The 23,938-nt window shown below is 41.2% G+C and overlaps 1 protein-coding gene across 1 annotated transcript in view; it reads right to left on the bottom strand.

Annotated features, from left to right (window-relative positions):
- Positions 1-23,700, bottom strand: part of LOC106571010 (XK-related protein 6-like) — a 232,469-nt gene extending 208,769 nt beyond the window's left edge. Inside the window, exon 1 of the mRNA XM_045695514.1 lies at positions 22,665-23,700. Coding sequence (XP_045551470.1) covers positions 22,665-23,254 — 590 coding nt within the window. The 5' untranslated portion in view covers positions 23,255-23,700. The remainder of the gene's footprint in view (positions 1-22,664) is intronic.
- Positions 23,701-23,938: the final 238 nt, after the last annotated feature.

Genomic DNA, 23,938 nt, shown 5'->3' with positions numbered 1-23,938 from the left:
CATTTAGCTGGGTATTACTGCACTGTTGGAGCTAGAAACACAAGCATTTAGCTAGGTATCACTGTTGGAGCTAGGAACCCATAGCATTTAGCTAGGTATTACTGTTGGAGCTAGAAACACAAGCATTTAGCTGGGTATTACTGTTGGAGCTGGAAACAGAAGCATTTAGCTAGGTATTACTGTTGGAGCTAGAAACACAAGCATTTAGCTAGGTATTACTGTTGGAGCTAGAAACACTAGCATTTAGCTGGGTATCACTGTTGGAGCTAGAAACACAAGCATTTAGCTAGGTATTACTGTTGGAGCTAGAAACACAAGCATTTAGCTAGGTATCACTGCACTGTTGGAGCTAGAAACACAAGCATTTAGCTAGGTATTACTGTTGGAGCTAGAAACACAAGCGTTTAGCTAGGTATCACTTCACTGTTGGAGCTAGAAACACAAGCATTTAGCTAGGTATTACTGTTGGAGCTAGAAACACAAGCGTTTAGCTAGGTATTACTGTACTGTTGGAGCTAGAAATACAAGCATTTAGCTAGGTATTACTGCACTGTTGGTGCTAGAAACACAAGCATTTAGCTAGGTTTTACTGTACTGTTGGAACTAGAAACACAAGCATTTAGCTAGGTATTACTGTACTGTTGGAGCTAGAAACACAAGCATTTAGCTAGGTATTACTGTTGGAGCTAGAAACACAAGCATTTAGCTAGGTATTACTGTTGGTGCTAGAAACACAAGCATTTAGCTAGGTATTACTGTTGGAGCTAGAAACACAAGCATTTAGCTAGGTATTACTGTACTGTTGGAGCTAGAAACACAAGCATTTAGCTAGGTATTGCTGTACTGTTGGAGCTAGAAACACAAGCATTTAGCTAGGTATTACTGTTGGAGCTAGAAACACAAGCATTTAGCTAGGTATTACTGTTGGAGCTGGAAACACAAGCATTTAGCTAGGTATGACTGTTGTAGCTAGAAACACAAGCATTTAGCTAGGTATTACTGTTGGAGCTAGAATCACAAGCATTTAGCTAGGTATTACTGTTGGAGATAGAAACACAAGCATTTAGCTAGGTATTACTGTTGGAGCTAGAAACACAAGCATTTAGCTGGGTATTACTGTTGGAGCTAGAAACACAAGCATTTAGCTAGGTGTTACTGTTGGAGCTAGAAACACAAGCATTTAGCTAGGTACTACTGTTGGAGCTAGAAACACAAGCATTTAGCTAGGTGTTACTGTTGGAGCTAGAAACACAAGCATTTAGCTAGGTGTTACTGTTGGAGCTAGACACACAAGCATTTAGCTAGGTATTACTGTTGGAGCTAGAAACACAAGCATTTAGCTAGGTGTTACTGTTGGAGCTAGAAACACAAGCATTTAGCTAGGTATTACTGTTGGAGCTAGAAACAAACATTTAGCTAGGTATTACTGTTGGAGCTAGAAACACAAGCATTTAGCTAGGTATTACTGCACTGTTGGAGCTAGAAACACAAGCATTTAGCTAGGTATTACTGTACTGTTGGAGTTAGAAAAAGAAACATTTAGCTAGGTATTACTGTACTGTTGGAACTAGAAACACAAGCATTTAGCTTGGTATTACTGTACTGTTGGAGCAAGAAACACAAGCATTTAGCTGGGTATTACTGCACTGTTGGAGCTAGAAACACAAGCATTTAGCTAGGTATCACTGTTGTAGCTAGAAACACAAGCATTTAGCTAGGTATTACTGTTGGAGCTAGAAACACAAGCATTTAGCTAGGTGTTACTGTTGGAGCTAGAAACACAAGCATTTAGCTGGGTATTACTGTTGGAGCTGGAAACACAAGCATTTAGCTAGGTATTACTGTTGGAGCTAGAAGCACAAGCATTTAGCTAGGTATTACTGTTGGAGCTAGAAACACAAACATTTAGCTAGGCATTACTGTTGGAGCTAGAAATAGAAGCATTTAGCCAGGTATTACTGTTGGAGCTAGAAACACAAGCATTTAGCTAGGTATTACTGTTGGAGCTAGAAACACAAGCATTTAGCTAGGTATTACTGTTGCAGCTAGAAACACAAGCATTTAGCTAGGTATTACTGTTGGAGCTAGAAACACAAGCATTTAGCTAGGTATTACTGTTGGAGCTAGAAACACAAGCATTTAGCTAGGTATTACTGTTGGAGCTGGAAACACAAGCATTTAGCTAGGTATGACTGTTGCAGCTAGAAACACAAGCATTTAGCTAGGTATTACTGTTGGAGCTAGAAACACAAGCATTTAGCTAGGTATTACTGTTGGAGCTAGAAACACAAGCATTTAGCTAGGTATTACTGTTGGAGCTAGAAACACAAGCATTTAGCTAGGTTATGACTGTTGGAGCTAGAAACACAAGCATTTAGCTAGGTATGTGTACTGTTGGAGCTAGAAACACAAGCATTTAGCTAGGTATTACTGTTGGAGCTAGAAACACAAGCATTTAGCTAGGTATTACTGTTGGAGCTGGAAACACAAGCATTTAGCTAGGTATGACTGTTGTAGCTAGAAACACAAGCATTTAGCTAGGTATTGTTACTGTTGGAGCTAGAAACACAAGCATTTAGCTAGGTATTACTGTTGGAGATAGAAACACAAGCATTTAGCTAGGTATTACTGTTGGAGCTAGAAACACAAGCATTTAGCTGGGTATTACTGTTGGAGCTAGAAACACAAGCATTTAGCTAGGTGTTACTGTTGGAGCTAGAAACACAAGCATTTAGCTAGGTATTACTGTTGGAGCTAGAAACACAAGCATTTAGCTAGGTGTTACTGTTGGAGCTAGAAACACAAGCATTTAGCTAGGTGTTACTGTTGGAGCTAGACACACAAGCATTTAGCTAGGTATTACTGTTGGAGCTAGAAACACAAGCATTTAGCTAGGTGTTACTGTTGGAGCTAGAAACACAAGCATTTAGCTAGGTATTACTGTTGGAGCTAGAAACACAAACATTTAGCTAGGTATTACTGTTGGAGCTAGAAACACAAGCATTTAGCTAGGTATTACTGCACTGTTGGAGCTAGAAACACAAGCATTTAGCTAGGTATTACTGTACTGTTGGAGTTAGAAACACAAGCATTTAGCTAGGTATTACTGTTGGAGCTAGAAACACAAGCATTTAGCTAGGTATTACTGTACTGTTGGAGCTAGAAACACAAGCATTTAGCTAGGTATTGCTGTACTGTTGGAGCTAGAAACACAAGCATTTAGCTAGGTATTACTGTTGGAGCTAGAAACACAAGCATTTAGCTAGGTATTACTGTTGGAGCTGGAAACACAAGCATTTAGCTAGGTATGACTGTTGTAGCTAGAAACACAAGCATTTAGCTAGTTATTACTGTTGGAGCTAGAAACACAAGCATTTAGCTAGGTATTACTGTTGGAGATAGAAACACAAGCATTTAGCTAGGTATTACTGTTGGAGCTAGAAACACAAGCATTTAGCTGGGTATTAATGTTGGAGCTAGAAACACAAGCATTTAGCTAGGTGTTACTGTTGGAGCTAGAAACACAAGCATTTAGCTAGGTAATACTGTTGGAGCTAGAAACACAAGCATTTAGCTAGGTGTTACTGTTGGAGCTAGAAACACAAGCATTTAGCTAGGTGTTACTGTTGGAGCTAGACACACAAGCATTTAGCTAGGTATTACTGTTGGAGCTAGAAACACAAGCATTTAGCTAGGTGTTACTGTTGGAGCTAGAAACACAAGCATTTAGCTAGGTATTACTGTTGGAGCTAGAAACACAAACATTTAGCTAGGTATTACTGTTGGAGCTAGAAACACAAGCATTTAGCTAGGTATTACTGCACTGTTGGAGCTAGAAACACAAGCATTTAGCTAGGTATTACTGTACTGTTGGAGTTAGAAACACAAGCATTTAGCAAGGTATTACTGTACTGTTGGAACTAGAAACACAAGCATTTAGCTAGGTATTACTGTTGGAGCTAGAAACACAAACATTTAGCTAGGTATTACTGTTGGAGCTAGAAACACAAGCATTTAGCCAGGTATTACTGTTGGAGCTAGAAACACAAGCATTTAGCTAGGTATTACTGTTGGAGCTAGAAACACAAGCATTTAGCTAGGTATTACTGTTGCAGCTAGAAACACAAGCATTTAGCTAGGTATTACTGTTGGAGCTAGAAACACAAGCATTTAGCTAGGTATTACTGTTGGAGCTAGAAACACTAGCATTTAGCTGGGTATCACTGTTGGAGCTAGAAACACAAGCATTTAGCTAGGTATTACTGTTGGAGCTAGAAACACAAGCATTTAGCTAGGTATTACTGCACTGTTGGAGCTAGAAACACAAGCATTTAGCTAGGTATTACTGTACTGTTGGAGTTAGAAACACAAGCATTTAGCAAGGTATTACTGTACTGTTGGAACTAGAAACACAAGCATTTAGCTAGGTATTACTGTTGGAGCTAGAAACACAAACATTTAGCTAGGTATTACTGTTGGAGCTAGAAACACAAGCATTTAGCCAGGTATTACTGTTGGAGCTAGAAACACAAGCATTTAGCTAGGTATTACTGTTGGAGCTAGAAACACAAGCATTTAGCTAGGTATTACTGTTGCAGCTAGAAACACAAGCATTTAGCTAGGTATTACTGTTGGAGCTAGAAACACAAGCATTTAGCTAGGTATTACTGTTGGAGCTAGAAACACTAGCATTTAGCTGGGTATCACTGTTGGAGCTAGAAACACAAGCATTTAGCTAGGTATTACTGTTGGAGCTAGAAACACAAGCATTTAGCTAGGTATCACTGCACTGTTGGAGCTAGAAACACAAGCATTTAGCTAGGTATTACTGTTGGAGCTAGAAACACAAGCATTTAGCTAGGTATTACTGTTGGTGCTAGAAACACAAGCATTTAGCTAGGTATTACTGTTGGAGCTAGAAACACAAGCATTTAGCTAGGTATTACTGTACTGTTGGAGCTAGAAACACAAGCATTTAGCTAGGTATTGCTGTACTGTTGGAGCTAGAAACACAAGCATTTAGCTAGGTATTACTGTTGGAGCTAGAAACACAAGCATTTAGCTAGGTATTACTGTTGGAGCTAGAAACACAAGCATTTAGCTGGGTATTAATGTTGGAGCTAGAAACACAAGCATTTAGCTAGGTGTTACTGTTGGAGCTAGAAACACAAGCATTTAGCTAGGTACTACTGTTGGAGCTAGAAACACAAGCATTTAGCTAGGTGTTACTGTTGGAGCTAGAAACACAAGCATTTAGCTAGGTGTTACTGTTGGAGCTAGACACACAAGCATTTAGCTAGGTATTACTGTTGGAGCTAGAAACACAAGCATTTAGCTAGGTGTTACTGTTGGAGCTAGAAACACAAGCATTTAGCTAGGTATTACTGTTGGAGCTAGAAACACAAACATTTAGCTAGGTATTACTGTTGGAGCTAGAAACACAAGCATTTAGCTAGGTATTACTGCACTGTTGGAGCTAGAAACACAAGCATTTAGCTAGGTATTACTGTACTGTTGGAGTTAGAAACACAAGCATTTAGCAAGGTATTACTGTACTGTTGGAACTAGAAACACAAGCATTTAGCTAGGTATTACTGTTGGAGCTAGAAACACAAACATTTAGCTAGGTATTACTGTTGGAGCTAGAAACACAAGCATTTAGCCAGGTATTACTGTTGGAGCTAGAAACACAAGCATTTAGCTAGGTATTACTGTTGGAGCTAGAAACACAAGCATTTAGCTAGGTATTACTGTTGCAGCTAGAAACACAAGCATTTAGCTAGGTATTACTGTTGGAGCTAGAAACACAAGCATTTAGCTAGGTATTACTGTTGGAGCTAGAAACACTAGCATTTAGCTGGGTATTACTGTTGGAGCTAGAAACACAAGCATTTAGCTAGGTATTACTGTTGGAGCTAGAAACACAAGCATTTAGCTAGGTATTACTGCACTGTTGGAGCTAGAAACACAAGCATTTAGCTAGGTATTACTGTACTGTTGGAGCTAGAAACACAAGCATTTAGCTAGGTATTACTGTTGCAGCTAGAAACACAAGCATTTAGCTAGGTATTACTGTTGGAGCTAGAAACACAAGCATTTAGCTAGGTATTACTGTTGGAGCTAGAAACACTAGCATTTAGCTGGGTATCACTGTTGGAGCTAGAAACACAAGCATTTAGCTAGGTATTACTGTTGGAGCTAGAAACACAAGCATTTAGCTAGGTATTACTGCACTGTTGGAGCTAGAAACACAAGCATTTAGCTAGGTATTACTGTACTGTTGGAGTTAGAAACACAAGCATTTAGCAAGGTATTACTGTACTGTTGGAACTAGAAACACAAGCATTTAGCTAGGTATTACTGTTGGAGCTAGAAACACAAACATTTAGCTAGGTATTACTGTTGGAGCTAGAAACACAAGCATTTAGCCAGGTATTACTGTTGGAGCTAGAAACACAAGCATTTAGCTAGGTATTACTGTTGGAGCTAGAAACACAAGCATTTAGCTAGGTATTACTGTTGCAGCTAGAAACACAAGCATTTAGCTAGGTATTACTGTTGGAGCTAGAAACACAAGCATTTAGCTAGGTATTACTGTTGGAGCTAGAAACACAAGCATTTAGCTAGGTATTACTGTTGGAGCTAGAAACACAAGCATTTAGCTAGGTATTACTGTTGGAGCTAGAAACACAAGCATTTAGCTAGGTATCACTGCACTGTTGGAGCTAGAAACACAAGCATTTAGCTAGGTATTACTGTTGGAGCTAGAAACACAAGCATTTAGCTAGGTATGTTACTGTTGGTGCTAGAAACACAAGCATTTAGCTAGGTATTACTGTTGGAGCTAGAAACACAAGCATTTAGCTAGGTATTACTGTACTGTTGGAGCTAGAAACACAAGCATTTAGCTAGGTATTGCTGTACTGTTGGAGCTAGAAACACAAGCATTTAGCTAGGTATCACTGTTGGAGCTAGAAACACAAGCATTTAGCTAGGTATTACTGTTGGAGCTAGAAACACAAGCATTTAGCTGGGTATTAATGTTGGAGCTAGAAACACAAGCATTTAGCTAGGTGTTACTGTTGGAGCTAGAAACACAAGCATTTAGCTAGGTACTACTGTTGGAGCTAGAAACACAAGCATTTAGCTAGGTGTTACTGTTGGAGCTAGAAACACAAGCATTTAGCTAGGTGTTACTGTTGGAGCTAGACACACAAGCATTTAGCTAGGTATTACTGTTGGAGCTAGAAACACAAGCATTTAGCTAGGTGTTACTGTTGGAGCTAGAAACACAAGCATTTAGCTAGGTATTACTGTTGGAGCTAGAAACACAAACATTTAGCTAGGTATTACTGTTGGAGCTAGAAACACAAGCATTTAGCTAGGTATTACTGCACTGTTGGAGCTAGAAACACAAGCATTTAGCTAGGTATTACTGTACTGTTGGAGTTAGAAACACAAGCATTTAGCAAGGTATTACTGTACTGTTGGAGCTAGAAACACAAGCATTTAGCTAGGTATTACTGTTGGAGCTAGAAACACAAGCATTTAGCTAGGTATTACTGTTGGAGCTAGAAACACAAGCATTTAGCTAGGTATTACTGTTGGAGCTAGAAACACAAGCATTTAGCTAGGTATTACTGTTGGAGCTAGAAACACAAGCATTTAGCTAGGTATTACTGTTGCAGCTAGAAACACAAGCATTTAGCTAGGTATTACTGTTGGAGCTAGAAACACAAGCATTTAGCTAGGTATTACTGTTGGAGCTAGAAACACAAGCATTTAGCTGGGTATTACTGTTGGAGCTAGAAACACAAGCATTTAGCTAGGTATTACTGTTGGAGCTAGAAACACAAGCATTTAGCTAGGTATTACTGCACTGTTGGAGCTAGAAACACAAGCATTTAGCTAGGTATTACTGTACTGTTGGAGCTAGAAACACAAGCATTTAGCAAGGTATTACTGTACTGTTGGAGCTAGAAACACAAGCATTTAGCTAGGTATTACTGTTGGAGCTAGAAACACAAACATTTAGCTAGGTATTACTGTTGGAGCTAGAAACACAAGCATTTAGCCAGGTATTACTGTTGGAGCTAGAAACACAAGCATTTAGCTAGGTATTACTGTTGGAGCTAGAAACACAAGCATTTAGCTAGGTATTACTGTTGGAGCTAGAAACACAAGCATTTAGCTAGGTATTACTGTTGGAGCTAGAAACACAAGCATTTAGCTAGGTATTACTGTTGGAGCTAGAAACACAAGCATTTAGCTGGGTATCACTGTTGGAGCTAGAAACACAAGCATTTAGCTAGGTATTACTGTTGGAGCTAGAAACACAAGCATTTAGCTAGGTATCACTGCACTGTTGGAGCTAGAAACACAAGCATTTAGCTAGGTATTACTGTTGGAGCTAGAAACACAAGCATTTAGCTAGGTATTACTGTTGGTGCTAGAAACACAAGCATTTAGCTAGGTATTACTGTTGGAGCTAGAAACACAAGCATTTAGCTAGGTATTACTGTACTGTTGGAGCTAGAAACACAAGCATTTAGCTAGGTATTGCTGTACTGTTGGAGCTAGAAACACAAGCATTTAGCTAGGTATTACTGTTGGAGCTAGAAACACAAGCATTTAGCTAGGTATTACTGTACTGTTGGAGCAAGAAACACAAGCATTTAGCTGGGTATTACTGCACTGTTGGAGCTAGAAACACAAGCATTTAGCTAGGTATCACTGTTGGAGCTAGGAACCCATAGCATTTAGCTAGGTATTACTGTTGGAGCTAGAAACACAAGCATTTAGCTGGGTATTACTGTTGGAGCTGGAAACACAAGCATTTAGCTAGGTATTACTGTTGGAGCTAGAAACACAAGCATTTAGCTAGGTATTACTGTTGGAGCTAGAAACACAAACATTTAGCTAGGTATTACTGTTGGAGCTAGAAACACAAGCATTTAGCCAGGTATTACTGTTGGAGCTAGAAACACAAGCATTTAGCTAGGTATTACTGTTGGAGCTAGAAACACAAGCATTTAGCTAGGTATTACTGTTGCAGCTAGAAACACAAGCATTTAGCTAGGTATTACTGTTGGAGCTAGAAACACAAGCATTTAGCTAGGTATTACTGTTGGAGCTAGAAACACTAGCATTTAGCTGGGTATTACTGTTGGAGCTAGAAACACAAGCATTTAGCTAGGTATTACTGTTGGAGCTAGAAACACAAGCATTTAGCTAGGTATCACTGCACTGTTGGAGCTAGAAACACAAGCATTTAGCTAGGTATTACTGTTGGAGCTAGAAATACAAGCATTTAGCTAGGTATTACTGCACTGTTGGTGCTAGAAACACAAGCATTTAGCTAGGTTTTACTGTACTGTTGGAACTAGAAACACAAGCATTTAGCTAGGTATTACTGTACTGTTGGAGCTAGAAACACAAGCATTTAGCTAGGTATTACTGTTGGAGCTAGAAACACAAGCATTTAGCTAGGTATTACTGTTGGTGCTAGAAACACAAGCATTTAGCTAGGTATTACTGTTGGAGCTAGAAACACAAGCATTTAGCTAGGTATTACTGTACTGTTGGAGCTAGAAACACAAGCATTTAGCTAGGTATTGCTGTACTGTTGGAGCTAGAAACACAAGCATTTAGCTAGGTATTACTGTTGGAGCTAGAAACACAAGCATTTAGCTAGGTATTACTGTTGGAGCTGGAAACACAAGCATTTAGCTAGGTATGACTGTTGTAGCTAGAAACACAAGCATTTAGCTAGGTATTACTGTTGGAGCTAGAAACACAAGCATTTAGCTAGGTATTACTGTTGGAGATAGAAACACAAGCATTTAGCTAGGTATTACTGTTGGAGCTAGAAACACAAGCATTTAGCTGGGTATTACTGTTGGAGCTAGAAACACAAGCATTTAGCTAGGTGTTACTGTTGGAGCTAGAAACACAAGCATTTAGCTAGGTACTACTGTTGGAGCTAGAAACACAAGCATTTAGCTAGGTGTTACTGTTGGAGCTAGAAACACAAGCATTTAGCTAGGTGTTACTGTTGGAGCTAGACACACAAGCATTTAGCTAGGTATTACTGTTGGAGCTAGAAACACAAGCATTTAGCTAGGTGTTACTGTTGGAGCTAGAAACACAAGCATTTAGCTAGGTATTACTGTTGGAGCTAGAAACAAACATTTAGCTAGGTATTACTGTTGGAGCTAGAAACACAAGCATTTAGCTAGGTATTACTGCACTGTTGGAGCTAGAAACACAAGCATTTAGCTAGGTATTACTGTACTGTTGGAGTTAGAAACACAAGCATTTAGCTAGGTATTACTGTACTGTTGGAACTAGAAACACAAGCATTTAGCTAGGTATTACTGTACTGTTGGAGCAAGAAACACAAGCATTTAGCTGGGTATTACTGCACTGTTGGAGCTAGAAACACAAGCATTTAGCTAGGTATCACTGTTGGAGCTAGGAACCCATAGCATTTAGCTAGGTGTTACTGTTGGAGCTAGAAACACAAGCATTTAGCTGGGTATTACTGTTGGAGCTGGAAACACAAGCATTTAGCTAGGTATTACTGTTGGAGCTAGAAGCACAAGCATTTAGCTAGGTATTACTGTTGGAGCTAGAAACACAAACATTTAGCTAGGCATTACTGTTGGAGCTAGAAATAGAAGCATTTAGCCAGGTATTACTGTTGGAGCTAGAAACACAAGCATTTAGCTAGGTATTACTGTTGGAGCTAGAAACACAAGCATTTAGCTAGGTATTACTGTTGCAGCTAGAAACACAAGCATTTAGCTAGGTATTACTGTTGGAGCTAGAAACACAAGCATTTAGCTAGGTATTACTGTTGGAGCTAGAAACACAAGCATTTAGCTAGGTATTACTGTTGGAGCTGGAAACACAAGCATTTAGCTAGGTATGACTGTTGTAGCTAGAAACACAAGCATTTAGCTAGGTATTACTGTTGGAGCTAGAAACACAAGCATTTAGCTAGGTATTACTGTTGGTGCTAGAAACACAAGCATTTAGCTAGGTATTACTGTTGGAGCTAGAAACACAAGCATTTAGCTAGGTATTACTGTACTGTTGGAGCTAGAAACACAAGCATTTAGCTAGGTATTGCTGTACTGTTGGAGCTAGAAACACAAGCATTTAGCTAGGTATTACTGTTGGAGCTAGAAACACAAGCATTTAGCTAGGTATTACTGTTGGAGCTGGAAACACAAGCATTTAGCTAGGTATGACTGTTGTAGCTAGAAACACAAGCATTTAGCTAGGTATTACTGTTGGAGCTAGAAACACAAGCATTTAGCTAGGTATTACTGTTGGAGATAGAAACACAAGCATTTAGCTAGGTATTACTGTTGGAGCTAGAAACACAAGCATTTAGCTGGGTATTACTGTTGGAGCTAGAAACACAAGCATTTAGCTAGGTGTTACTGTTGGAGCTAGAAACACAAGCATTTAGCTAGGTATTACTGTTGGAGCTAGAAACACAAGCATTTAGCTAGGTGTTACTGTTGGAGCTAGAAACACAAGCATTTAGCTAGGTGTTACTGTTGGAGCTAGACACACAAGCATTTAGCTAGGTATTACTGTTGGAGCTAGAAACACAAGCATTTAGCTAGGTGTTACTGTTGGAGCTAGAAACACAAGCATTTAGCTAGGTATTACTGTTGGAGCTAGAAACACAAACATTTAGCTAGGTATTACTGTTGGAGCTAGAAACACAAGCATTTAGCTAGGTATTACTGCACTGTTGGAGCTAGAAACACAAGCATTTAGCTAGGTATTACTGTACTGTTGGAGTTAGAAACACAAGCATTTAGCTAGGTATTACTGTTGGAGCTAGAAACACAAGCATTTAGCTAGGTATTACTGTACTGTTGGAGCTAGAAACACAAGCATTTAGCTAGGTATTGCTGTACTGTTGGAGCTAGAAACACAAGCATTTAGCTAGGTATTACTGTTGGAGCTAGAAACACAAGCATTTAGCTAGGTATTACTGTTGGAGCTGGAAACACAAGCATTTAGCTAGGTATGACTGTTGTAGCTAGAAACACAAGCATTTAGCTAGGTATTACTGTTGGAGCTAGAAACACAAGCATTTAGCTAGGTATTACTGTTGGAGATAGAAACACAAGCATTTAGCTAGGTATTACTGTTGGAGCTAGAAACACAAGCATTTAGCTGGGTATTAATGTTGGAGCTAGAAACACAAGCATTTAGCTAGGTGTTACTGTTGGAGCTAGAAACACAAGCATTTAGCTAGGTACTACTGTTGGAGCTAGAAACACAAGCATTTAGCTAGGTGTTACTGTTGGAGCTAGAAACACAAGCATTTAGCTAGGTGTTACTGTTGGAGCTAGACACACAAGCATTTAGCTAGGTATTACTGTTGGAGCTAGAAACACAAGCATTTAGCTAGGTGTTACTGTTGGAGCTAGAAACACAAGCATTTAGCTAGGTATTACTGTTGGAGCTAGAAACACAAACATTTAGCTAGGTATTACTGTTGGAGCTAGAAACACAAGCATTTAGCTAGGTATTACTGCACTGTTGGAGCTAGAAACACAAGCATTTAGCTAGGTATTACTGTACTGTTGGAGTTAGAAACACAAGCATTTAGCAAGGTATTACTGTACTGTTGGAACTAGAAACACAAGCATTTAGCTAGGTATTACTGTACTGTTGGAGCAAGAAACACAAGCATTTAGCTGGGTATTACTGCACTGTTGGAGCTAGAAACACAAGCATTTAGCTAGGTATCACTGTTGGAGCTAGGAACCCATAGCATTTAGCTAGGTGTTACTGTTGGAGCTAGAAACACAAGCATTTAGCTGGGTATTACTGTTGGAGCTGGAAACACAAGCATTTAGCTAGGTATTACTGTTGGAGCTAGAAGCACAAGCATTTAGCTAGGTATTACTGTTGGAGCTAGAAACACAAACATTTAGCTAGGCATTACTGTTGGAGCTAGAAATAGAAGCATTTAGCCAGGTATTACTGTTGGAGCTAGAAACACAAGCATTTAGCTAGGTATTACTGTTGGAGCTAGAAACACAAGCATTTAGCTAGGTATTACTGTTGCAGCTAGAAACACAAGCATTTAGCTAGGTATTACTGTTGGAGCTAGAAACACAAGCATTTAGCTAGGTATTACTGTTGGAGCTAGAAACACAAGCATTTAGCTAGGTATTACTGTTGGAGCTGGAAACACAAGCATTTAGCTAGGTATGACTGTTGTAGCTAGAAACACAAGCATTTAGCTAGGTATTACTGTTGGAGCTAGAAACACAAGCATTTAGCTAGGTATTACTGTTGGTGCTAGAAACACAAGCATTTAGCTAGGTATTACTGTTGGAGCTAGAAACACAAGCATTTAGCTAGGTATTACTGTACTGTTGGAGCTAGAAACACAAGCATTTAGCTAGGTATTGCTGTACTGTTGGAGCTAGAAACACAAGCATTTAGCTAGGTATTACTGTTGGAGCTAGAAACACAAGCATTTAGCTAGGTATTACTGTTGGAGCTGGAAACACAAGCATTTAGCTAGGTATGACTGTTGTAGCTAGAAACACAAGCATTTAGCTAGGTATTACTGTTGGAGCTAGAAACACAAGCATTTAGCTAGGTATTACTGTTGGAGATAGAAACACAAGCATTTAGCTAGGTATTACTGTTGGAGCTAGAAACACAAGCATTTAGCTAGGTATTACTGTTGGAGCTAGAAACACAAGCATTTAGCTAGGTGTTACTGTTGGAGCTAGAAACACAAGCATTTAGCTAGGTGTTACTGTTGGAGCTAGAAACACAAGCATTTAGCTAGGTGTTACTGTTGGAGCTAGAAACACAAGCATTTAGCTAGGTGTTACTGTTGGAGCTAGAAACACAAGCATTTAGCTAGGTATTACTGTTGGAGCTAGAAACACAAGCATTTAGCTAGGTATTACTGTTGGAGCTAGAAACACAAGCATTTAGCTAGGTATTACTGCACTGTTGGAGCTAGAAACACAAGCATTTAGCTAGGTATTACTGTACTGTTGGAGTTAGAAACACAAGCATTTAGCTAGGTATTACTGTTGGAGCTAGAAACACAAGCATTTAGCTAGGTATTACTGTACTGTTGGAGCTAGAAACACAAGCATTTAGCTAGGTATTGCTGTACTGTTGGAGCTAGAAACACAAGCATTTAGCTAGGTATTACTGTTGGAGCTAGAAACACAAGCATTTAGCTAGGTATTACTGTTGGAGCTGGAAACACAAGCATTTAGCTAGGTATGACTGTTGGAGCTAGAAACACAAGCATTTAGCTAGGTATTACTGTTGGAGCTAGAAACACAAGCATTTAGCTAGGTATTACTGTTGGAGATAGAAACACAAGCATTTAGCTAGGTATTACTGTTGGAGCTAGAAACACAAGCATTTAGCTGGGTATTAATGTTGGAGCTAGAAACACAAGCATTTAGCTAGGTGTTACTGTTGGAGCTAGAAACACAAGCATTTAGCTAGGTACTACTGTTGGAGCTAGAAACACAAGCATTTAGCTAGGTGTTACTGTTGGAGCTAGAAACACAAGCATTTAGCTAGGTGTTACTGTTGGAGCTAGAAACACAAGCATTTAGCTAGGTATTACTGTTGGAGCTAGAAACACAAGCATTTAGCTAGGTGTTACTGTTGGAGCTAGAAACACAAGCATTTAGCTAGGTATTACTGTTGGAGCTAGAAACACAAGCATTTAGCTAGGTATTACTGTTGGAGCTAGAAACACAAGCATTTAGCTAGGTATTACTGCACTGTTGGAGCTAGAAACACAAGCATTTAGCTAGGTATTACTGTACTGTTGGAGTTAGAAACACAAGCATTTAGCAAGGTATTACTGTACTGTTGGAACTAGAAACACAAGCATTTAGCTAGGTATTACTGTACTGTTGGAGCAAGAAACACAAGCATTTAGCTGGGTATTACTGCACTGTTGGAGCTAGAAACACAAGCATTTAGCTAGGTATCACTGTTGGAGCTAGGAACCCATAGCATTTAGCTAGGTGTTACTGTTGGAGCTAGAAACACAAGCATTTAGCTGGGTATTACTGTTGGAGCTGGAAACACAAGCATTTAGCTAGGTATTACTGTTGGAGCTAGAAGCACAAGCATTTAGCTAGGTATTACTGTTGGAGCTAGAAACACAAACATTTAGCTAGGCATTACTGTTGGAGCTAGAAATAGAAGCATTTAGCCAGGTATTACTGTTGGAGCTAGAAACACAAGCATTTAGCTAGGTATTACTGTTGGAGCTAGAAACACAAGCATTTAGCTAGGTATTACTGTTGGAGCTAGAAACACAAGCATTTAGCTAGGTATTACTGTTGGAGCTAGAAACACAAGCATTTAGCTAGGTATTACTGTTGGAGCTAGAAACACAAGCATTTAGCTAGGTATTACTGTTGGAGCTGGAAACACAAGCATTTAGCTAGGTATGACTGTTGTAGCTAGAAACACAAGCATTTAGCTAGGTATTACTGTTGGAGCTAGAAACACAAGCATTTAGCTAGGTATTACTGTTGGAGCTAGAAACACAAGCATTTAGCTAGGTATTACTGTTGGAGCTAGAAACACAAGCATTTAGCTAGGTATTACTGTACTGTTGGAGCTAGAAACACAAGCATTTAGCTAGGTATTGCTGTACTGTTGGAGCTAGAAACACAAGCATTTAGCTAGGTATTACTGTTGGAGCTAGAAACACAAGCATTTAGCTAGGTATTACTGTTGGAGCTGGAAACACAAGCATTTAGCTAGGTATGACTGTTGTAGCTAGAAACACAAGCATTTAGCTAGGTGTTACTGTTGGAGCTAGAAACACAAGCATTTAGCTAGGTATTACTGTTGGAGCTAGAAACACAAGCATTTAGCTAGGTGTTACTGTTGGAGCTAGAAACACAAGCATTTAGCTAGGTGTTACTGTTGGAGCTAGAAACACAAGCATTTAGCTAGGTATTACTGTTGGAGCTAGAATCACAAGCATTTAGCTAGGTGTTACTGTTGGAGCTAGAAACACAAGTATTTAGCTAGGTATTACTGTTGTAGCTAGAAACACAAGCATTTAGCTAGGTATTACTGTTGGAGCTAGACACACAAGCATTTAGCTAGGTATTACTGCACTGTTGGAGCTAGAAACACAAGCATTTAGCTAGGTATTACTGTACTGTTGGAGTTAGAAACACAAGCATTTAGCTAGGTATTACTGTACTGTTGGAACTAGAAACACAAGCATTTAGCTAGGTATTACTGTACTGTTGGAGCAAGAAACACAAGCATTTAGCTGGGTATTACTGCACTGTTGGAGCTAGAAACACAAGCATTTAGCTAGGTATCACTCTTGGAGCTAGGAACCCATAGCATTTAGCTAGGTATTACTGTTGGAGCTAGAAACACAAGCATTTAGCTGGGTATTACTGTTGGAGCTGGAAACACAAGCATTTAGCTAGGTATTACTGTTGGAGCTAGAAACACAAGCATTTAGCTAGGTATTACTGTTGGAGCTAGAAACACAAACATTTAGCTAGGCATTACTGTTGGAGCTAGAAACACAAGCATTTAGCCAGGTATTACTGTTGGAGCTAGAAACACAAGCATTTAGCTAGGTATTACTGTTGGAGCTAGAAACACAAGCATTTAGCTAGGTATTACTGTTGCAGCTAGAAACACAAGCATTTAGCTAGGTATTACTGTTGGAGCTAGAAACACAAGCATTTAGCTAGGTATTACTGTTGGAGCTAGAAACACTAGCATTTAGCTGGGTATCACTGTTGGAGCTAGAAACACAAGCATTTAGCTAGGTATTACTGTTGGAGCTAGAAACACAAGCATTTAGCTAGGTATCACTGCACTGTTGGAGCTAGAAACACAAGCATTTAGCTAGGAATTACTGTTGGAGCTAGAAACACAAGCATTTAGCTAGGTATTACTGTACAGTTGGAGCTAGAAACACAAGCATTTAGCTAGGTATTACTGCACTGTTGGAGCTAGAAACACAAGCATTTAGCTAGGTATCACTTCACTGTTGGAGCTAGAAACACAAGCATTTAGCTAGGTACTACTGTTGGAGCTAGAAACACAAGCGTTTAGCTAGGTATTACTGTACTGTTGGAGCTAGAAATACAAGCATTTAGCTAGGTATTACTGCACTGTTGGTGCTAGAAACACAAGCATTTAGCTAGGTTTTACTGTACTGTTGGAGCTAGAAACACAAGCATTTAGCTAGGTATTACTGTACTGTTGGAACTAGAAACACAAGCATTTAGCTAGGTATTACTGTTGGTGCTAGAAACACAAGCATTTAGCTAGGTATTACTGTTGGAGCTAGAAACACAAGCATTTAGCTAGGTATTACTGTACTGTTGGAGCTAGAAACACAAGCATTTAGCTAGGTATTGCTGTACTGTTGGAGCTAGAAACACAAGCATTTAGCTAGGTATTACTGTTGGAGCTAGAAACACAAGCATTTAGCTAGGTATTACTGTTGGAGCTGGAAACACAAGCATTTAGCTATGTATGACTGTTGTAGCTAGAAACACAAGCATTTAGCTAGGTATTACTGTTGGAGCTAGAAACACAAGCATTTAGCTAGGTATTACTGTTGGAGATATAAACACAAGCATTTAGCTAGGTATTACTGTTGGAGCTAGAAACACAAGCATTTAGCTGGGTATTACTGTTGGAGCTAGAAACACAAGCATTTAGCTAGGTGTTACTGTTGGAGCTAGAAACACAAGCATTTAGCTAGGTATTACTGTTGGAGCTAGAAACACAAGCATTTAGCTAGGTGTTACTGTTGGAGCTAGAAACACATGCATTTAGCTAGGTGTTACTGTTGGAGCTAGAAACACAGCATTTAGCTAGGTATTACTGTTGGAGCTAGAAACACAAGCATTTAGCTAGGTGTTACTGTTGGAGCTAGAAACACAAGCATTTAGCTAGGTGTTACTGTTGGAGCTAGAAACACAAACATTTAGCTAGGTATTACTGTTGGAGCTAGAAACACAAGCATTTAGCTAGGTATTACTGTTGGAGCTAGAAACACAAGCATTTAGCTAGGTATTACTGTTGGAGCTAGAAACACAAGCATTTAGCTAGGTATCACTGCCCTGTTGGAGCTAGAAACACAAGAATTTAGCTAGGTATTACTGTACTGTTGGAGTTAGAAACACAAGCATTTAGCTAGGTATTACTGTACTGTTGGAACTAGAAACACAAGCATTTAGCTAGGTATTACTGTACTGTTGGAGCAAGAAACACAAGCATTTAGCTGGGTATTACTGCACTGTTGGAGCTAGAAACACAAGCATTTAGCTAGGTATCAATGTTGGAGCTAGGAACCCATAGCATTTAGCTAGGTATTACTGTTGGAGCTAGAAACACAAGCATTTAGCTGGGTATCACTGTTGGAGCTGGAAACACAAGCATTTAGCTAGGTATTACTGTTGGAGCTAGAAACACAAGCATTTAGCTAGGTATTACTGTTGGAGCTAGAAACACAAACATTTAGCTAGGTATTACTGTTGGAGCTAGAAACACAAGCATTTAGCCAGGTATTACTGTTGGAGCTAGAAACACAAGCATTTAGCTAGGTATTACTGTTGGAGCTAGAAACACAAGCATTTAGCTAGGTATTACTGTTGCAGCTAGAAACACAAGCATTTAGCTAGGTATTACTGTTGGAGCTAGAAACACAAGCATTTAGCTAGGTATTACTGTTGGAGCTAGAAACACTAGCATTTAGCTGGGTATCACTGTTGGAGCTAGAAACACAAGCATTTAGCTAGGTATTACTGTTGGAGCTAGATACACAAGCATTTAGCTAGGTATCACTGCACTTTTGGAGCTAGAAACACAACCATTTAGCTAGGTATTACCGTTGGAGCTAGAAACACAAGCATTTAGCTAGGTATTACTGTACTGTTGGAGCAAGAAACACAAGCATTTAGCTGGGTATTACTGCACAGTTGGAGCTAGAAACACAAGCATTTAGCTAGGTATTACTGTTGGAGCTAGAAACACAAGCATTTAGCTAGGTATTACTGTTGGAGCTAGAAACACAAGCATTTAGCTAGGTATTACTGTTGGAGCTAGAAACACAAGCATTTAGCCAGGAATTACTGTTGGAGCTAGAAACACAAGCATTTAGCTAGGTATTACTGTTGGAGCTAGAAACACAAGCATTTAGACAGGTATTACTGTTGGAGCTAGAAACACAAGCATTTAGCTAGGTGTTACTGTTGGAGCTAGAAACACAAGCATTTAGCTAGGTATTACTGTTGGAGCTAGAAACACAAGCATTTAGCTAGGTGTTACTGTTGGAGCTAGAAACACAAGCATTTAGCTAGGTGTTACTGTTGGAGCTAGAAACACAAGCATTTAGCTAGGTATTACTGTTGGAGCTAGAAACACAAGCATTTAGCTAGGTGTTACTGTTGGAGCTAGAAACACAAGCATTTAGCTAGGTGTTACTGTTGGAGCTAGAAACACAAGCATTTAGCTAGGTATTACTGTTGGAGCTAGAAACACAAGCATTTAGCTAGGTATTACTGTTGGAGCTAGAAACACAAGCATTTAGCTAGGTATTACTGTTGGAGCTAGAAACACAAGCATTTAGCTAGGTATTACTGTTGGAGCTAGAAACACACGCATTTAGCTAGGTATTACTGTTGCAGCTAGAAACACAAGCATTTAGCTGGGTATTACTGTTGGAGCTAGAAACACAAGCATTTAGCTAGGTATTACTGTTGGAGCTAGAAACACTAGCATTTAGCTGGGTATCACTGTTGGAGCTAGAAACACAAACATTTAGCTAGGTATTACTGTTGGAGCTAGAAACACAAGCATTTAGCTAGGTATCACTGCACTGTTGGAGCTAGAAACACAAGCATTTAGCTTGGTATTACTGCACTTTTGGAGCTAGAAACACAAGCATTTAGCTAGGTATTACTGTTGGTGCTAGAAACACAAGCATTTAGCTAGGTATTACTGCACTGTTGGAGCTAGAAACACAAGCATTTAGCTAGGTATTACTGTTGGAGCTAGAAACACAAGCATTTAGCTAGGTATCACTGTTGGAGCTAGAAACACAAGCATTTAGCTAGTTATTACTGTACTGTTGGAGCTAGAAACACAATCATATTGACGCACCTGCGATAACATCTGCAAATCTGTGTACGTGACCAATAAACATTGATTTGATTAGACTTTTATTTGAGTTCCTTCGTTTATTAGATGGGTAATTTTGTATTTGCTAGATTTGGAAGGGAAGGAAGACACTTTTAAATTAAATATGTGTGGGGACAGCATCAAAACAGCTTCAAAACCCATCTGTGTGACGAGAGAGAGACAGCTGTCGAGTGTGAACACACACACACACACACACACACACAAACACACACAGTAACACACACACACACACACACACACACACACACACACACACACACACACACACACACACACACACACACACACACACACACACACACACACACACACACACACATACACAGCAACACACAGCAACACACAGCAACACACACACACACACACACAAAAACACACAGAAACACACACACACACACACACAGAAACACACACACACACACACACACACACACACGATACAAACCCGATATTTTATCTTTCCATGAGTCAGGTAAAAAAAGGTCAAATGCCTTTTCGTTGTCGCTGGATGCATAACTAGGCTACACGCATGACAATAAGACACATTGAGACCACAGGTAATGTCAGCTGAGCTGCCAGCGTCCGTCTGACTCTACTAGCGCTGGCTACCCACAGAAGCAGCCGTCATGCATTACAGCTGCATTTCCCATTAAATGTCAGGCTCTGCACCAAAAAAAATGAAAAAAAATAAAAAACCGACTCTCTCTCTCTCTCTACTCTGAGAACCTCAGTCTAAATCTATGGATTGGCTCCGGCTCAGTGTGCCAACAGCCCAGCATTTTACAGCGTTTTACGCTGTCACGTTCCACTACTAGCCGCTGCATGTCACGTCAGTGAGCATCAATTAGACCTCGAGTAGGCTAGCCTTGCCTAACGGCCGACCTGTTATCATTTTGAATATTAACGGCAGCAGTGTAAATGTAAACGAAGTCCAAGCCATGACTGGGTGACGTCATGTCTGTGAGAGAGAGAGAGAGAGAGAGAGGTGTGGGGGGGGGCTTTTTATGCATAGCGGTAGCCATGAAAACAGACAGTAGTCTCGCTGCCGCTGTTGCAGAGTTGAGTAGGCTGTTTTCGTGAGGGCGTGTGGACCGTTGGCGCCTAGAATCCTAACAGCACGCCTGATTCCAGCTCTCACGGGCAGGCATTCTCTCTCTCTCTCTCTCTCTCTCTCTCTCTCTCTCTCTCTCTCTCTCTCTCTCTCTCTCACTCTTTCTCACAAAAAGCATCTTCTCTCTCTCTCTCTGTCTTCATCTCTCTCTCTCTCTCTCTCTCTGTCTCCATCTCTCTTTCTCTCTCTCTGTCTCCATCTCTCTCTCTCTCTGTCTCCATCCATCCATCCATCTCTCTCTCTCTCTCTCTCTCTGTCTCTCTCCATCTCTCTCTGTCTCCATCTCTCTCTCTCTCTCTCTCTCTCTCTCTCTCTCTGTCTCCATCTCTCTATCTCTCTCTCTCTCTGTCTCCATCTCTCTCTCTCTCTCTCTCTCTCTCTCTCTCTCTCTCTCTCTCTGTCTCCATCTCTCTCTCTCTCTCTCTCTCTCTCTCTCTCTGTCTCCATCTCTCTCTCTGTCTCCATCTATCTCTCTCTCTCTCTCTCTCCATCTCTCCATCTCTCTCTCTCTCTCTGTTTGCCCAAAAAGCCTCTTCCCTCCCTATACCCACACCATGGTGTATACAGTGCAGCGAGAGAGACACACTACAACAGAGGAGACATCAACTGTGCTCATGAAAGGCTAAGCTATTGAGCAGCAATGATGTGGGACCGGGTAACAGTTTGTCCTGTCAGTATAGGTGGGAGTGTGAGGGGGGGGGGAACAGTTTATAGAAGTAGATCTACTGTTTTTGTAATAGAAGTTCATCCCCTGGACAGGAAGCAGCCAGATTATCACAGGGTCTTATCCCAAATCTATATCCTTCATTCTGAGCACCAAGCAGTGATGCATTGGGTCCTATTTTTTTACAGTCTTGGGTATGACTCATCCAGGGATCAAACTCCCAACCTTTAATCTCAGAGCGGACTTTGAATTGATGGGCAACTGGTAAGCAAACAATCCCTCATACGAAAACGATTAGACTACTGGTGAAACCTGACACACACACACACGTCAGAGAAGATGGACAGATTCACTGCTGGTTGTGTGTTCGTCACGCAAGTCATGTACCAAGGGGTTATACCAGGTGAGCACAGGAGGACGAGAGGAGAAGAGAGGAGATGAGGGTTGTGGATGGGTTTCATATGGTGGGTGAGGAAGAGGAAGGGTTTCAGGTGGTGTGTCAGTAGACAGACAGACAGACAGACAGACAGACAGACAGACAGACAGACAGACAGACAGACAGACAGACAGACAGACAGACAGACAGACAGACAGACAGACAGACAGACAGACAGACAGACAGACAGACAGACATAATCTTTCGATTTATCTTACCTCCATACTTGTCCCATCTGGAAGATGTGTATGAGGGTCTGCCACAGCCACACAGAGAACAGGCAGCACCTGTCCCTTCCCTGTGCTCTCAGCCCTGCCGTAGCTCTCCGGTTGCTCAGCCCTTCCACAGAGCCCAGACCGCCCCCGGTGTAATCCTGCACGAACCACCTGAAGCTCAGGATCTGGACCAGCACCGAGGGCACCAGCACCAAGAAGAGGGTGAGTCCGGACCAGAGGTAGTCATGCTTGTGGTAGTAGTCGATGGCCAGCGCCAGGTCTGTCCCCACGTCCCAGAAGAAAACGAACAGGGCCAGGATGATCCACAGACAGTCCAGCCAGAGGCGTTCTTCCTGCTGCGGCCGCCCCGGCCGTGCGTCCTCTTGTCCTCCCCCGCCTCTCCTCTTGTCGTGGAGGTAATGCAGACAGGCGCTCCGGCAGCCCCAGTAACAGGATGAGGTGTTGCAGCAGTGGCAGATGTGGAAGGAGCTGCCTTCCCTCGGGTCGCCCTCGCCGGTCCCCACCACCTCGTCCAGGTTGTGCAGCTGGGCGAATCCCCGGACGACCCCCCGACCATCGGATTTCGCTGCCATCTTGCTCTCTACCGAAGCGTCTCACGCCTCCGGCCTCCGGGGTTCGTGACGACACTTCCCTGACACCTGTTTTCCGAGTGCCAAATGTGTGAGCCATCTAAAAAAAGCGGGGAGGCAGTGCGGCAGCGTCTCCGGGTCGGTTCCCAGATTGTGTCCAGGCGGCAGCGGTAGCGTCACAGACATAACCCATCTTCTCTCTCGGTATGTAATGTGGTACCGCTGAAGAGGAGAGGAGGTAGCCTCGTTACGGCTAGTGTGCTACTACTACTCTGGTGTATTCAATACCTGTACCTAATAATCTATCTCTGTACCTAATAATCTATCTATCTATCTACTACAGCCTTTCATAGCCTCATCGTCCAGTGTTTTCTGTTATTCTGCAGCAGCTCACCCTCTCCCTCTCCTTCCTTCCCCCAGCTGCAGGGCTGAATGCCACGAGCCAACCGTCCTTCCCACGACTACCTAATTCATCCCCCCACCCTCTCTCTCGTTCGCTGTCTCTGTCTCTCTCTCTCTCTCTCTCTCTCTCTCCCCACCGCTCTCTCACCACCGCTCTCTCTCTCCCTCTCTCTCGCTCTCTCTCGCTCTCTCTCTCTCTCTCTCTCTCTCGCTCTCTCTCGCTCTCCCTCTCTCTCTCTCTCTCTCTCTCGCTCTCTCTCGCTCTCTCTCCCTCTCTCTCTCTCT

The sequence above is a fragment of the Salmo salar genome, chromosome ssa15 (assembly GCF_905237065.1).
Source record: "Salmo salar chromosome ssa15, Ssal_v3.1, whole genome shotgun sequence".
Taxonomy (NCBI): Eukaryota; Metazoa; Chordata; class Actinopteri; order Salmoniformes; family Salmonidae; genus Salmo; species Salmo salar.
Note: the sequence above shows the minus strand (reverse complement) of the source record. Positions and strands in the feature narration are given on the sequence as shown.